Genomic DNA, 16,292 nt, shown 5'->3' on the forward strand with positions numbered 1-16,292 from the left:
ATGTAAGAACACAAAGTTTTATTTTTAAATGGAAGTGCTTCAATTAATAAACTTTTTTCCAACTTCTCCCTCTTCTGTTGTGTGTGATCCCCGCATCAGGGAGTGGTTCTTTGCAGTGGATAGCCCTGTTCCTCATAGTCATGGGATGCAAAGTAGGTGTTAGCTGCACTGAATTGGCATTATTAAACTGAGATGACATAGGCATACAATCAGGACAGATCACTCAGTTCTTAAACTTAAATTGCAAGGTTTGAGTAGTTATCAGGATGAATTCTAGCAGCTCTCAAGCTGTTTTTGCATTAAGTACTTCTTTCAGTTATGTCCATTTTGGGGGACACATCTATTTTTCTTTCTTTATACTTAGCCTTGGCAATTCTCTTACTTTCCATTCTTCTTAGTTTGTTTTCCTCGACATTTGGTATGAAAACTTAAATTTATTTTTAAAATAAGCCTTTTTTAAAAGAGGGTGCCTGCTAAGTATTGCAGGTGAACATTTCACTGGCATCCTAGTTAGGAAATAAATTTGCATTGTAAAATCAGAATTCTTGCCAGGATGTACAAGGCATCTGGAACAATCTATGGCAGGAAACTGTTTTGTTTCTAGTTATAAACCATGTTGAATAGTATGTGGGGTTTTCTGCCTTTACCTTACCCCCATCTTTCAAGCTTTAACTGAAGTACGAAATTACTTGCCCTGTGGCTGCTTGATGAGCTGCCTTTCTTTGTCAGACTTTTATGATATGGTATTTATGTCTCTCCATAGGGTCTTACAGCACTCTTACCCAAGTGCCTGCCACCACACATCCAGAACTGTAGTGAAACCTTTAATGCATTTGATCAGGTTTGGTTAGGCTTGGTTGGTCACCCTTTCCTGACAGCTTAGAATACAGCATGCTGCTTGCTTAGCTTTTTATATTGTTTCATGAAACCTAGGGGTAGGAGACATCATTAGGTCATTTAGTACAGTGGGTTTATTTCGGACTCTTACAGGTGAAAATCAGTGGAAAATACTGATTCTTCTGACTTGTCTTACTTGACTTGTACCAGTGGTGCAATTCAGCTTTGAGCTTTCTTGTTCCTCAAGATACGGCATTGATCAGTAAAGCTTGAGATGCCTTCTGTTCTTCATGGTTTGTTCAGATAATTAATTTTGCTATTGTATAGTTATATCCTAATTTCAGTATTAATTTCTCCAGATTTGGCTTTCAGTTGTTCATTATTAGCATGTCTGTGCCTAAAACAAATTTTATTTATCTGCAGGTTTTCTTAACATAAAGTCTTTCTTGATCCCTTAATTTCTGTGGATCTTCTGTACTTGATTTAGTTTTGCAGTGTATCTAGAAGTGTTGGATCCTGGGTTTGTATATAATGTTCTAAAGTTCGTTACCCTCTGATTATGAAAACATGTTTCTTCTGTGGTTATTACAGAATCACAGGTTACATTAGTTCCCATTGCTCTGATAGCTCATTTCAGATTGCTTGTCCACCATAAGTGCAAGCCCTGATATCAAAGGTTCCTTGCCCAAAATCCCTTCTAAGTGCAGATGTGGCATAAGGCCATTAACTGTGTAATTTTCCAAAACACTTTTGATTTGATTGGTCCCACACTACCAGCCAGTCCATGTTCCTAGTTCTTCTTGTGCTTTCCTCTTCATTGTAAACCCTTTGGAATAAATTTATAGAATCTAGCACTCTGCTGAAGGTTACTTTCCTTCCAAATAATTGATAAATATATTGGATAATTGTGTTTGGTATTAATCTCTGCCAAAATGCAGTGTTGACATGGCTGCTGAGTAATGATTTGCTGACAGGCAGGTTCAGAGAAAATTAATTTATGCAATGCACGCTTTTTTTGGTTGGTGTGGGTGTGAATGTTCTGATCACTTAATTGTTACCTCTGAAGCTAATTATGGCAAACTATGTATCATCCATTTCACTGATTGTTTTGGCAGGCCTGCTGAAAGAATTTTGAACTTTCAAGCTTGTGTATTTTTCCCAGTTGTTTCAACTAGGCTTGATATGGTACCTTTCCCCACAAAACTTGCTTTAGACTTTATGAAAAATATTCTGCAAAAATGCAGTGCATGAGGCTCATTTGAGAGAGGCATGCATGCTTCATTATATGTTTGTTGGAAGGCAAATTAATGCTCAAATATTGGAGCCTTGTTTCTAACCCTTTTGTATTTTGGGGGAATTGGAAGTTTTGGGAAGGGTAGATCTTCAGAAAAAAATATGAAAGTCATCAAAAGCTGTAGCTTATGAGAAGTTTTTTGTAGCTGAGGATGCATTCATCCCTTAGCATGTCTTTAGTCAGTTTGTTCAAAAATAAACTGGCTTGTATGTCCCAGTACAGAAGATGTATATATTTGTCTCTAATTCTTGATATATTCATATAGTCCCATTGACTTTAAGAACAGAAATGTGTACCTTTTTTAAGCATATGTATGTTTGCCTCGTGTTTGTGTTGATATTGAATTTGCTCCATTTTCTCAATAGACTGTCAAAACCTTAGTACGATTTTTTTTCCAGACTTCTGGGTTCTTTGTGTTCTGTCTGACTGTGTTACTGTACGTGTAAGTGCATTTTTCTCTTGTCATGTTTTCAACAAATTTTAGTGTTACAAATGCTTTGGTTGTCTTTCATAGTTACATAGGTAAGTGAACTGTGTTGAAAAAAGAGATCTCAATGAAGTATCTTACTGATTTGCCCAAAAGATGTTTGTTGTCTACCTTTTTGTGTGGTCATATTTCTTGCTTACTAATGCATGAGATATCAGGCAGCTTGTCCCTTTGATTTTCAAGATATCACTGTCTTTTTTTTACTGTATTTTCTGTGAATTCTTTTTCATGCTTAAAGCTTAGAAGCCTTGCAGAGAGAGAGCTACAAAATTTTTTTGCAGAAGTTCAGTGCTTAGTTTTGGTTTTATTTCTTCTTCTATGCTTTTTTTTTGTGGAAAAATTCACTGAGTTCTTTATGTTTAGATCAGCTAACATGTAAAATCAATATAATTGTTTTTGAAAACTTCAAAATGCAGGACCTCTAATACTTGTTATGGAAAAAGCATCACTGTTTTATTACATGGCACTTAATCCATAAAGTCTAGCAGATTCCTTATCTGACAGTATCTTAATGCATGATGTATCTTAAAGCAAATAACCATTAGCTAGATACTATTAATTCTGCCAATGATAAAATTAATGTTGTAACAAGGTATAAGAACTAATGAGGAAGTGTCTGATTATGTGCAAGTGATTCATTAGACTTCAAAACTGAGATCATGGTACTATAAACTAGTAAAATGTAGAGCCAGTAGAAGAATAGTATTGTAGGCCTTTAGAAACATAAAACTTTGCACTTTAGTGGAGTTAGCTAATTGTTATCTGTAATGTCTGGGCATCCCAGTGATAGGTGTGTTTATATGCTGTTGAAACATAGGGGATGTAACTGCATCTCTCTTTTTTTAACTCTGAAGTTGTTAAATACACATTCAATTTTATTCTTCTGATAAAGAACTTGATAGTTCTAAAGGTGGAAAATACTTGTAGAAAATAAGTTTTTTGCAGCATGAATTCAGGAAATGATAAAACAAAATCCCTTCTGCTGTAAAAGACTAGGACTCTCTAAAAGTTATGAGTCATGTAAAATACTGATCAGTTGACATTGGATTGGTAGATATCAAACAATTTTCATTGTGCTCATGATCTTGGATTCCATATGCACAAAAAAAAATCCATATTTTTTTAAATTCTATTTAATAGACTAAAAAAGTTACTACATTGTAATTTGGCAATTAAGGTACATTATCTTCCCAGAAAATTGTAATGAGACTAGGCTTTTAATTTACCCTGAAGTCAGGCTCTGTTTTACCAAGATTGTTTTATTTTCCCTGTGTTATTTGTATGAATGCCAGTAACTCTGGTTATAGTGAAGGCTTGCTGGATATTGGTGCCCACATAGGGCACTGTGGTCTGACTGGGTCTCCAGCAAATACTGAGCTCGCTGTCACAGAACTAGAGGAACTTAGGACATCTTTTCTGTATGTTTTTCCTGCATTTTAGTTAGGTTTGTGTGTAACAATATTAAAACAATATTTGGGATTGGAGGAGAAAAATGTCTTTTTAAAGCCTCTTCTGTTATAGTAGATAGCCTAAAACCAGCACCATTAGAAAATTACACTAAATATTAAGGGAACACTTGTGTTCCAAAACTCTGAATCACAGCTGCAGTTGTCACTACTGTCAGCATGGTCAAACACATCCTTACTTTAGGTCATGGTGGTGGGCAGCTGTACCAACTTGGCTGTCTGTCAAGCCTTAGCAGATACAGGATTCAGCTGTCTAGGCCTCATCTAGTATTTGGAAAACCTGATCCATATTCTCTTCAGTGTTAAGTGCCTGGTCAGGTTGGAAGTGTCTTTTAGGATGCCAATTGAATTGCTGATAGTGAAAAGATAACATGAAGGAGGAGGTTTTCTTCCTGAGTATCTCCTGTAGACTTCTGTTTGGCTGAAATAGTTCCAGTGGTCTGTTTTGCTTTCTTGATATTCACCTGAAAGAGCACCAGTGCTTGGCTGCCTTAATTTGAGAATTCATACCACTAAACATAACTTCTGAAATTCCTCTGTCAAAAATATTGTAAGATATTACCATTAAACTGCTTTTATGTGCTTTCCTGTTCTAAAAAGTGGCTTTGAAAATTCTGAGTTGAAAGTGTTCTGTTCTTGGTAGGTTATTGGGAGCCCTATGTCAAAGGTGCTGTGACTTCAATTTTATTTATTTATTTATTTTTTAAATTCAATATGACAGCCATTGTGCTATCAAGAGATATGCTGAACTCCTTCCTTTTTTGTATATGCATGGGAGACAGTAGAGATAAGGTTTTTTTAATTCTGGTTGAGTGCTTGTTTGAGGTTGTGCAGCCATCTTCTCTAGATGGGATTTCTCATTCCTTTGATAGTCAGCAAACAGCAGGGTGTCTTATCTATGTTAGGTCTTCCTCTGTCACTTAACTGCCTGAAGAAAGCCTAGATACTGTCTTTGATACCTCATTTTAAAGTGGAGCACAGTGTTTTCTGGAAATAGTTACAGAATTACTTCCAAAACTACAGCAAGAGCCTAGATGACCTGTTCCAGGCCATGATCTTCATTTTTAAATGTTGATTAGAAGCATTCCAGCTTTAACTATTTGCATATTTTGATGGGGAAAATGAATAAGCAGTAGCTGATGGGGTGAAAGATTCAGGAAAAGCCAACTGTCATGGGGTGTCTCCACTGTTAAGTATTCCAAGTGAACACACAGAGTGTGCTTGATTATTTTGAGGGATTGAAATGAGGTGGTGAAAATTGTCATTGAAGTTAACTTCCTAGAATATTTTTGCTGGTATCAGTGTTTGCAATGAAGAGCTGGTTAAGCTATTGTTACTTATCCATACAAATCTTAACTGATTCTAGAAGCTGTTGTATGTGGCAGTTTTGGAGTAAAATGAGATAATATTTAATATATGTGATTTGATGATAAAATTTACCTTTTGAAATAAACAAAAAATTGTACCTGTATTGTCTTTACTAATATCTGCATAGTGAGACAAATGCTGCTATTACACTTTTGGATTTTCACTTAATTTTGAGGAGTATCTGTCATTTCATTATATTTTCTACACATCCCTACAGAAGGATGCTAAAAAAAATCCAAATCCAAATTTTAACTAATATTTAATTTATTGAAATTTGACAGGTAAAGTTAAAGATTCTTTATTAAAAAAGGTCTCTGAACAACGTACAGGGAAACTCTGAACAGTGAAAAGTTTAAAGGCTCATTCGTCATCCTGTCAACTTTCAAAATCTGTATGATTTTTCTGTTCATTTTGGACTTGGAACAGTTGTCTATCCTTTCATTGTTTTCTTAAATACTCAGTTCCTAGGGTTTGTCAAATCTGTGGAGTCTTTTCATTGTGCTGTTTCTGCACATATACTATTAGGAAAAGAAATTCTGCTTCAGAGTCTTCAAGGAACAGTCCTCTGTCCTCTTTAGGAATTTTTTCAAGGTTTCCATGAAAAACAGATTTTTCTCCTCTGAAGAATTAGGGTGTGGTTCCAAAGGCAGATCAGCTGATCAGATTGGTGTGGTTCTTCTTTTCCTTGCCCACTACCTTTAAATTACTTGGATTTTTTTCAATTTGTTTGAGTATTAAGAGCAGTTTTCTACTTGCTTAGTGAATTGAAGTAGTTTGCTGAGTGATTGGGTGATTGTAGAAACACAATAGGAGGGAGAGGAGCACAAAGTTATGCAGTGGAGAATGAAAAGATGGAATCAAGTGTAGAACTTCCTTCTTGGTTGCAGTGGAGTGTTAGATCAGCTCTTTCAGTTTAGGAACATTTAGTCATTGTGAATACAGCATATTTTGAAAACAAGAGGAAAAACCAGAAGAGTCCCACTGGGCACACATGAGGTTTCTGGATGTTTCTGAATGCTTTCAGATTGTTCAAGCATCTTTCTGCTCCTCATCTTGTTTTTCCTTAAGTTCTGTCAATTGTCCATTTTAAATCTTACTTTTGAGATCATCTTATATAGTGGAGGCATTTTTAGGTGCTGGGTTTAGGTTGTTGTGATCCTTCCTTCCTTTCTTTCCCATTTAATACCATTTGAAGGGCAGAGAGACCAGAAAACAGCAATCAGTGTTAGAAATGAGGTCCAGCATTTAGATCTTCTTAAATGTGTAAGTGCTAGAACAGAGCTATTTGTGGTTTGTGAAATCTGAGAATAGAGAAGACATCTGTTGACTCAGAAGCTTCTACTTAGCATAGCTGACCATAAAGCAGTACAGAATTGTCTAAAATTCACCTTTCTAACTCTGCCAATTTCTCTGAAGCTGGCTTGACTTCAGACTCTTTTAACAACTCCCGTGCTTTTGCCTGTACTAACCTTCTTTGCCAAGTGGTGTAGCTGTAACAGGAGCCAACTCATCTGGCCCTTTCCAGCATAGTTCAGATGGAAGAGGGGCTAAATGGGTGCATTGCTATTTACTTCTAATAAAAATAAAATTATCGTGCAAAACTCTGATTCTCTTTTTAACAATGAAATTGAAGGCACTTCCTCAGTGGAATTTTTAAGATAGGATTAAGAGATGAGGAGCTAAACCTGCTTCTGAATTATGCATGCCTGCAGTACTAGTAGCATTACTTTTTCTTCTTTTTTACTTTTGTATAGAAGAGAAGAAGCCTAAAGTCAAGAAACCAAAATTGGAATTCCCTGTATACACAGCCCTGGAATCAAATGTGTATATACCATCTTATGATCATGGAGCTTCAATCGAAGAGATTGAGGAGCAGATGGATGATTGGTTGGGAGGCAGGAACAGAACCCAGAAAAAGAAGGTAGGTTCAAAATCTTTCATGTTGTTACATATTTTAAATGTTGATTCATTTGCTTGCCTCTCAGGAAAACAGAATATTGTGTGTATACCACCACAATATTCATATACCATTTAAGTGTAGAGATGTATTAATTGTCTGACAGAGATATAACAGAAAAAAATATATTAATGTTCAGTGTAATTTGTGTAACGATACTGGAAATGTTGTTATAATAAAATGTTGTTGATTAAGCCATATGAAAGCTCTCTATGATTTCTAATACAAATACTATTCTTGTTCACTGGAAATTAGGAGAACATAATGCTGTCAAGTTGTGTGAGGCTTGGTTCTTTCTCTTAATTGCAGTTAATAACATTTTCCTTGCAAGAACAGATTTTTCTCTGTTAAAAGAAAAGCAAAGGAAGAAGAGGAAACCTTCTCTTTGTAATATGCAGCTGTATTGTCTTGTGATTGTAGAACTGATTACATATTTTGTGCATTTTATCTGATGCATGGAACAGTACTAACAATTCAGTTTAGGCCTATTGTTAAGGTTCTTTCTACTCAGAGATAAGGGTTCTTAGTGGCAGTTAGTATAATTGTGTTCTGGTAAATTTTATTGAATCATACTAGCTTGAAAATATATTATCTTCACATTGGAACTGAGAATAAACATTGTAAATTAGTCTGCTGTTTTGAAAATCTGCCTTCCTTGGAGGTGAGAAGGGTGTGTTTGAAGTGAAGTTGGGTTGGTTGCATGCTTGATCATCTAGATCCCCAAACTCATCTTCCCCTGGGACAGAAATTGAGTTTGCCTTAGAATTTCCATGAAAATGCAGAAATTGAATAAGACTGGGCCTATTCCATCTATAAATTTATTCCTCCTCACAAAATACATAGCAGTTGTGTCTTCAGACACATCTGGAAGGATCTACTGGTTGTAGGTCCTTCCAGATGTCTTCAACAAAACTAACTTAGTTTTCTACACTTTCATCTGGATGTTCAGTATTGCATCTCATTGCTTTGATAAATTAGTGTCTTTTTAAAATCATTCTGTTAGAAAAGGGGTTAACCTTCTAGGGACAACCAGGCAGTTTGTAGGTGTGCTGTCTGGGTAAAGTGTTTGACCTGAACAAACTGTGATGAGTTCTGCTTCCTTTGCTTGACAGCTAATATTTTATCACAATGCAACATCAACATTTAATACAGTTGTGGAAGAAAACAGATTTATAAACTGCAAAAAGAAATGGAGAATGTATGTCACTGGCTCCAGAAGCCTATAGGAGCCATTTGTATCTAATAGGAGAAGGGCTGTGTCATATGATTTGTAATAAGCTCACTGGGAAAATAATTGTACCACAAGTGAATTGTTCCTAATTGTCATTTGACACATTTTCCATTTTAGAAATACATATTTTTCATCACATCATGGATGTGAACTGGGTCAGCATCCCTTTTATGCCTCTAGCACGGACGTGAAACCAAGTGGCGTGTAACATCCACCTCTCAGTTCTGCTTGCTTTAGGAAAAAGTTACTCTGTCATAAATCATTTTGCTATCAGACCTTTTCTTGGGATTGTCATTCTTCACTCCTAAGGAAGCCTCTTAGCTTCTTTTTTCCCTTGTCTTCTGAGATAGCTCAGGGATATGGACTGTGTACCAGACAACATCAAAGTAGCTTGATAAAGTAGTACATTACTTTGTCATCCTTCCAGGAGTAAGAAGTGGAGTTGCTTTCCCTGCTATTGGCATCCCAAGTGTAGATAATTACAGTAATTTAATATTGTTCATCAACTGCTCTGCACTGTTGATATTTGTACTTTAGAGGTGCCTGTAATCCACGAACTACTGTTTTGGAAATGCTGTACTGTGCAAAGTCCCTAATTTGATAGAAAGATTAGATTATATTCAGTTCTTAGGTTGATTTATTCTTTTTTAATACTTTGAGTTCTTTTTTCCTTGTGATTTATTCTATTTTATTACTGCTTCCATAGGATTTAAGCATTGAAGTAGATAAAGAATAGGCTATAGGGAAGAAAACAGCTTTAAAATAGGCGTTGTAAAATGATCTACCAAGGGAAGGAGAAAGAGGAATGTTTTCCCTTTTTTTTTTTTTCATACAATTAGATAGCTGGATGAAGACATGCTTATAGCATTGTAAAGTTATTCTTCTGCCCAAATTTCAGAATGCACTGAGCTTATGTCCAAAAGGAGCTAGTCTTGCCATGTTGTTACTCTTTAGTTAGAACCAAAAATTAAATGAAATAATAAAAGAAAGCAAGCTATTGGGAGATAGACAATATCAGTATTGCAGAACAGAGAGGTAATTTTTCTATATTTCTGTGTAGCTGTGATCCATCCACCTTTAGTAACTTTTTTGTATGTTTTAATTATACTTTTCCAAAGGAAAAAAAAAAAGGAATACTTAATGGAAAGACTAGGTCAACAGTAAAAATAAATTTAGAAAATCATATTTATGAGGGAAGGTTAAGTACTTGGAATTTTAGATCACAGAAAAGGGGGGCTGTGTGGGAATAATGGGATACAATGCTTTTTCAGTCCATTTCAGTTTTGTTTTAGGTAAAATTATAATAATTTAATATTACTTACTACCTTTCATAAATTCAGACAGAAAGAAATACTCAATTTTCTTTGCAGCCAGGATGCCTAAATTCAAATTTGGGAACACATGTAGGTGGAGTCACATACCAAGAGCTTGTTACCTATATAATTTATGAAACCTTTCCATCTATCCTGTTCTTGAACTCAGTCTGTTGGAAATAGTGTGAGCTGACTCAGTTGTATTTGAGAGCATGAAAATAAAGTAATGGGACTCTAGAGAGGATTTTTTTAAAATTTTTTTTTACTATTTAGGAAATCATATACTTGCCTAGGACTAAATTGCATATTCACATAGTGCTGGCTATACTATCCATACAAACTGCTTATGACTAAGAACCTGGGAGAAATTGCTAAAAGCTTCTTCTTATGCTGATCAACAAAACTCTTCAAGCAAAACAAGTGAAGTTTATTTCTAAGATTCTTTTTATTTTATGACTGAATATTGGTGCTCTGTTTCTGAGAAGGAGAAGATCTGCAAGATCTGACAGGTTGTTAAGATCTTAGTCCACTTAGCCCAAGTTTCTGATTTTTTCCTGTATCTCAATAAAAGGTGACTGGAAAACTTGTTCTGTATATGCTTATTTGCAATTAAAAGACATTTAGAGAGAATGGACTTCCTTTGAGATGCACTATTTTGTAGCCTGAATATGTTGTTAAGCCACTAGTTAGTAACTATTAAACCCTTTACTTCCCTGTTGAGCGACCTATTATGTGGAGCTGGAAGAAAGAAAAGGAACTTCTTAAAGGACTTATTTCTTTACATCTGATCTTGTTCAGTCATTTCTGCAAATATTCATGCAAGAATATATGTCTTCACTATTTTTGGAATCATGCTATTGATGAATCATTTCTCTCAGTGGGATTTCCCTCATACTTTGTTCTGATTTGATTTTATGTGATTTGTAGCACATGTTGTTTTCATGAGAGTTCATTGCTTATGTGAAGAGAATTGTTGTTGCATGAAAATCTTGGCCCTTAAGAAATCCTTGGGAGATTTATCATTGTCTTCGGTGGGACCAGGATTATAATTCCTTTTGGTTTACAGATTTCTCCTAGTCTCCACTGGAATCTCCATTTCATATCATTATTTCACTCATTCATCTATGAAAATAGAGTTCCAAGTTCTGTCTCAATGATTGGTGAATACTTTTGACCTTTTGATATTTGCTTGCTCTGTAAAGAGGAGATAAAGGTGGAGAAAGACAGTGCCTGATCCCTTCCAGCTGGACCAGATGTATGCATAGAAAATGATGTTTCTCATTATTTTTGTTTTTCATGTTATCTGCGACACTTCTTGGCATTTGGGTGTTGATATTGCAGGAGCACCTGGCTTGATTTTACTAAAGCAGGAGTACTAAAAACTTTTTGTGCATAGAGCATGCATCACTTGCATTTGATATACTGTTAACCTTTAAGATTATTAAAAATACCGGGAAATAAAAGTATATGTAAGTGTATACTTTTATTAAATATACTTTTGTATAATATATAAGTATACTTTTATACATAAGCATTGTTTTTTACACAGGTTATTGTAGATGTTGGAAACATGGTAGTTACCTTTTTTCCTTAATTATTGAACTGTAGACTCTGATCATTCTGGTGCTGAGCTCCTTTCTGGTTAAAATACATTTTGTGCTTTTGTTTTTTGCAGCATGGGCCATCAATGTACTGTGCTTCAGATATAGGCTATTGATAACTGAGTGAGCTTTTTAATCATGAAGGTTTTATTTGAAAGCTGGCTGTGGAACAGTGATATAACTTTAAAAGTACAGAAGAGATCTCTCTGCTTTATAATATTAAAAGGCAAAATTCTATGCAAATACTATATTACTGTTTTGTTAGCTTAAAATGTATAGATTTGACAATTAAGTCTTAGTCATTTTATAACCTTGTACATTTTGTAATTGACAGCTAGCCTGCCACCTGCTCTCTTCTGCCTTGGATCTTCCCACATCTGTGCTGCTTTGAAATTTGAGTATGCTTTTTCATTAGTAGCAAATAATGTGGTTCTTGTTCTGATCAGATGTCATATGACAGATTACCTGAATACAGTTTCCAGGCTTTTAAAAAATGTTAATTTCTTAAGCAAGCAGTTTGTATCTTAGCAGGATTAAGGTGCTGTGTAAACCAGATGTTTTAATAAATTGGTCTTTGAGAGGAAGGGTTATTATGTTCTGGTGTGCAGCCTGAGGTCATCTAGTTTTGAAATAATTTATTTTCTCTTTCTAAGCAGTGAAGCAAATATGCTACTTGAAAAGTGTGTCTGGGTTCTAATGTTCTTTTATTCTTGGGACAGGTACAAATAAGCAGCTAACAGCCTGAGATTCCTCATAGTGTGAGCTACTGAACCTTAATCCTGCCTCAGAAGGATTGCTGTAGGTCCAGAAAGTAAATCTCTGTGTGTTCCCAGTGAATTTAAGGCTCTGTATTGAGACTGCCAGCAACCATACATGTTAGTGTCAGTTATGAAGCTATTCACTGGAGTAGTCTAAGTTCATAATACATTTTAACCTGAGCTCCAAATTCTCATCAAATGGTGATGACTTTGAGTTGCTATTGATCTGGGCCATATTGAATTTAGTAACCCTGAGGTGAAAATCTCAGTATTCTATTACCAAACTCTTAGAAATGTAGTATTACTGAACAAGTGCTTCATTTAAAAAAAAATAAAATCTGCATTAGAGTGTTACTGAAAGTGTTAAGAGTTCAGACTTTTCGGGGGTTTTTTATGCTTAGTGTCACTGCAAATATTGCAGACTCAGCCTGAGCAGAATATTGGTGTTTGCATGTTAAAAAATCTCTACAGTTTATGTTACACAGAATACTCCTGCAGTTGGCATATTTACATTAGCGTTATTACTATTAATGAAAAATTATACAGATGCTTTTAAAAATAATTGTTTAAATCTACCTATTTTCTTTGGCTCCTGTCTGAGGTTGGTGGACAGGTATAGAACAATGTATTTTTCTTCTGTGCAACAGAAATCTAGTGATGAAATATTGATAAGTTAGAATGATAGAATCAATTAGGTTTGAAAAGACCTCTCAAGATCATCAAGTCCATCTCAGCACCACCATGTTCACCACTAAGCCACATTTAAGTGCCACATCTGTGAGTCTTTAGAAAACTTTCAAGACCAGTGATAACACTGCTTTCCTAGGTAGCCTGTTTCAATACTTGACCACTCAAGTGAAGAAAGTTTTCCTAGTATCCAATCTAAAACTCCTCTGGTGCAATTTGATGCCATTTTCTCTTGTCTTTTGCTTGTTATCTCATCTACCCTGAGCCTCCTTTCCTCCAGGCTAAATATCCCCAGCTCCCTCAGCTGCACCTCATCAGACCTTGTGCTGCAGACCCTTCCCCAGCTCCACTGCCCTTCTCTGGACTCTCTCCAGCACCTCAATGTCTTTCTTGTAGTGAGGGGCCCAGAACTGGACCCAGAATTCAAGGTGTGGCCTCACCAGTGCTGAGTGAGGATGATCAGGGGGATGATCTCTGCCCTGGTCCTGCTGGCCATACAGGTGCTGATCCAGGCCAGGATGCCATTGGCCTTCTTGGCCAGCTGGGCACTCTCTGGCTCATGTTCAGCTGCTGTTGAGCAGCACCCCCAGCACCTTTCCCTCCAGGCATCTTTCCAGCCACTCTGTCCCAGCCTGCAGCTGCAGGGGTTGTTGTGAGCCAAGGGCAGGAGCAGGCCCAGGCACTCGGCCTTGTTGGAGCTCAGAGCTCTGGGCTCTGCCCATCAATGCAGCCTGTCCAGATCCCCCTGCAGAGCCTTCCTGCTCTCCAGCAGCTCAGCACTCCCAGCCAGCTGGGTGTTTCTGCAGGCTGCCTGAGGGTGCCCTGGATCCCCTGGTGTGGATCATTGATAGAGATATTAAACAGGGCTGGTACCAGCACTGAGCCCTGGGTAGCACTGCTGGGTGCAGTTCCATTCAGCAGCAGCCTCCGGGCCCGGCAGTGCCAACAGTTTCCTACGCATCCAACAGAGCCCCCGGGCAAGCTGTGAGCAGCCAGGTCCTGCAGGAGGTGCTGTGGGAAATGGTGGCAAAGGCTTTCCTGAAGTCCAGGTAGGCCCATTCCCAGCCTTTCACCCATCCACTAAGTGGATCATCTTATCACAGAAAAGGAGATCAGGTCAGGCAAGCAGGACCTGCCTTTCACAAACCTGTGCTGGCTGGGCCTGATCCCCTGGCTGTCCTGCACATATGGTGGCACTCCAGAGGATCTGCTCCATGACCTTCCCTGGCACCCAGGGAGAGTGTGGAGAAGGCATCCTTTTGTTAGACTTTACGTTGGTGATGTAGAGAACAGGATATACCAATAAAATAGCTTGACCCCTTGGTTATTCTAAAATGTTTATGTAATTACGTATTAGTGATTCTATTCCTCTTTCTTTTCCTCTTTGCTGGCCACCAACTCAGCCTAATGAACAGAAGAAAACCAGAAAGGTTTTTTCAGTTTTTCATGCATTATAACTGACAGCCATGTTTTTGTTTTGGTTTTCTGGGTAATTTGTTTGTTTCTTTATGTGACTGTTGAAGCAGAGCAGTCTATTTCTGGGAAATTAGTGCATTTAGCATATTTATATACAGTTGGTGTAGTTTTACTTTTGTTTAGAAACAATAAATTTATTTACTTTTATGTACTCTTTGAGTCATCTTTCCTTAAATGCAGACAATAACCTTCTTTTCAGGCTTCTATCTTGAGTATTTAAGCCTCTAAATACTTAACTTGGACTTGAATAGCTTTAAGGAGAGAATAAGTATGATTCTAAAAAATATAATTTTTAATTATTGAGTTTTCCTTGGAGAGGATGACCCATATATTTAAATCTAGAATGAGGCCTGTCTGCTTTTGAGCTGTGAATATCAAATCATTAGGGTCAGGAATCTAATTTAATCTGCAGTATTAAACATGCAAGGCTTTTCAGTCCTCAGGTTTTCTTAAGGAAGAATAAAATGATAGGATGATGATATATTCTTTAACTATCATCTCAAGTTGGTGATGTCAGTGTTATGGCAAATATACATCAAAGAACAAATTGTATTTGTAAACACATAATGAAGTAATTAATTTCTCCTAGCATTGGATTCAGAGAAAATGTTTTTTATCACTGAGACAAATGCCACAAGTAGTAAGCATTAAACCAAAAGTTACAGAGTTTTGCCTGAAATAGGTCATGAATATGTAAAGACTGAACAAACACAAACTGAATAGCTCTATGTAAGTATTTGTAATTTATGTATTTTCTTTTTTTGCCTTTCTCTCTTTGACCTTTAGTTAGGTTAGGTTAACAAAGCATAGGAACCTTTATTTCTTTATTTATTTTTGTATTTATAGAAAGTAATGGTGTGTTGTTAGACTATACATAATTCAATAATATCCTGCTTTCAAATATACCATGCTCAGGCTAGCTAGAACTGCAAGCAAGAAAGTCTTGCTATGAACATTTAAAGATAATATTAAAATTTATCTAAAAGATATAGATAAATTATTTTATGTGACATCCAGAAAAAGAAGGGGCTTTGGAAATGGTATGTTTCCCAGCACAACCAAGATTTAGTCTAGATTGCAAAGGAAGCAAAGAGCCAAAATATATATTTCCCTAAGGACATTTCCTAAAGATAGTAACAATGTGTTATATAAACACTTATGCACTAGTTAAAACATAAATCAGCCATGCATATGTGTTGAATTAAGGCCATACAGTTGACATTTGCCTGATATTTCCTGATTTTGATTCAGTTTTTAAACTTTCCTTCTAATTAAATATAGTAGCATGGGTTCTTGTCTTGTACAGACAAGAAGAGTAATACACTGATTTCAACACCATGCTATAGATGTTGTGGTGTCAAATTTTAACTTTCAGTAGTTTTCCAACTGAATCTCTGTTCCAGAAGTGATTGATGTGACTTGCTGCCATCATTCAATCTGACTAGTTTCACACATGTACTTTCCATATGTAGTCCTCAGTTTTTTGAGTCTGTCAGTTAAAACTACCAAAGAGCTCCAGTTAATTGTGCAAAGTATTAACCTGTGGGGAAAAACACACAGTGTTTTTAAAATGCAACTCTGATTCTGCACTGGGCAGTACTATAATCTCTGTTCAGGCTCCTGCCTGCATCCAGGCTAGGGCTGTATAGCTTTTTACATTAACTTTTTTAGCTCTGGTTAGACTTGTTAATCTACCTCGGGTCTTGAGTCCTTTTGCACTTCTGAGATTGACATAGTAGTTGTCTGTCACAGAAAAACATGGTAATTGACAGAAGAGAAACCTCATTCCTGTGAGGAGAAACTGGAATTTTATCTTG

General features: G+C 36.4%; 1 protein-coding gene across 2 annotated transcripts in view; it reads left to right on the forward strand.

The window, feature by feature from the left end:
• The window catches only part of DNAJC1 (DnaJ heat shock protein family (Hsp40) member C1), a 111,770-nt gene that overhangs the window by 62,446 nt on the left and 33,032 nt on the right, over window positions 1-16,292 (forward strand). For both annotated transcript variants that reach the window (XM_018909341.3, XM_030230722.2), the window contains exon 8: window positions 7,207-7,373. In XM_018909341.3, the coding sequence (XP_018764886.1) occupies window positions 7,207-7,373 (167 nt within the window). The remainder of the gene's footprint in view (window positions 1-7,206; window positions 7,374-16,292) is intronic.

The sequence above is a fragment of the Serinus canaria genome, chromosome 2 (genome assembly GCF_022539315.1).
Source record: "Serinus canaria isolate serCan28SL12 chromosome 2, serCan2020, whole genome shotgun sequence".
In the NCBI taxonomy this organism is placed as follows: Eukaryota; Metazoa; Chordata; class Aves; order Passeriformes; family Fringillidae; genus Serinus; species Serinus canaria.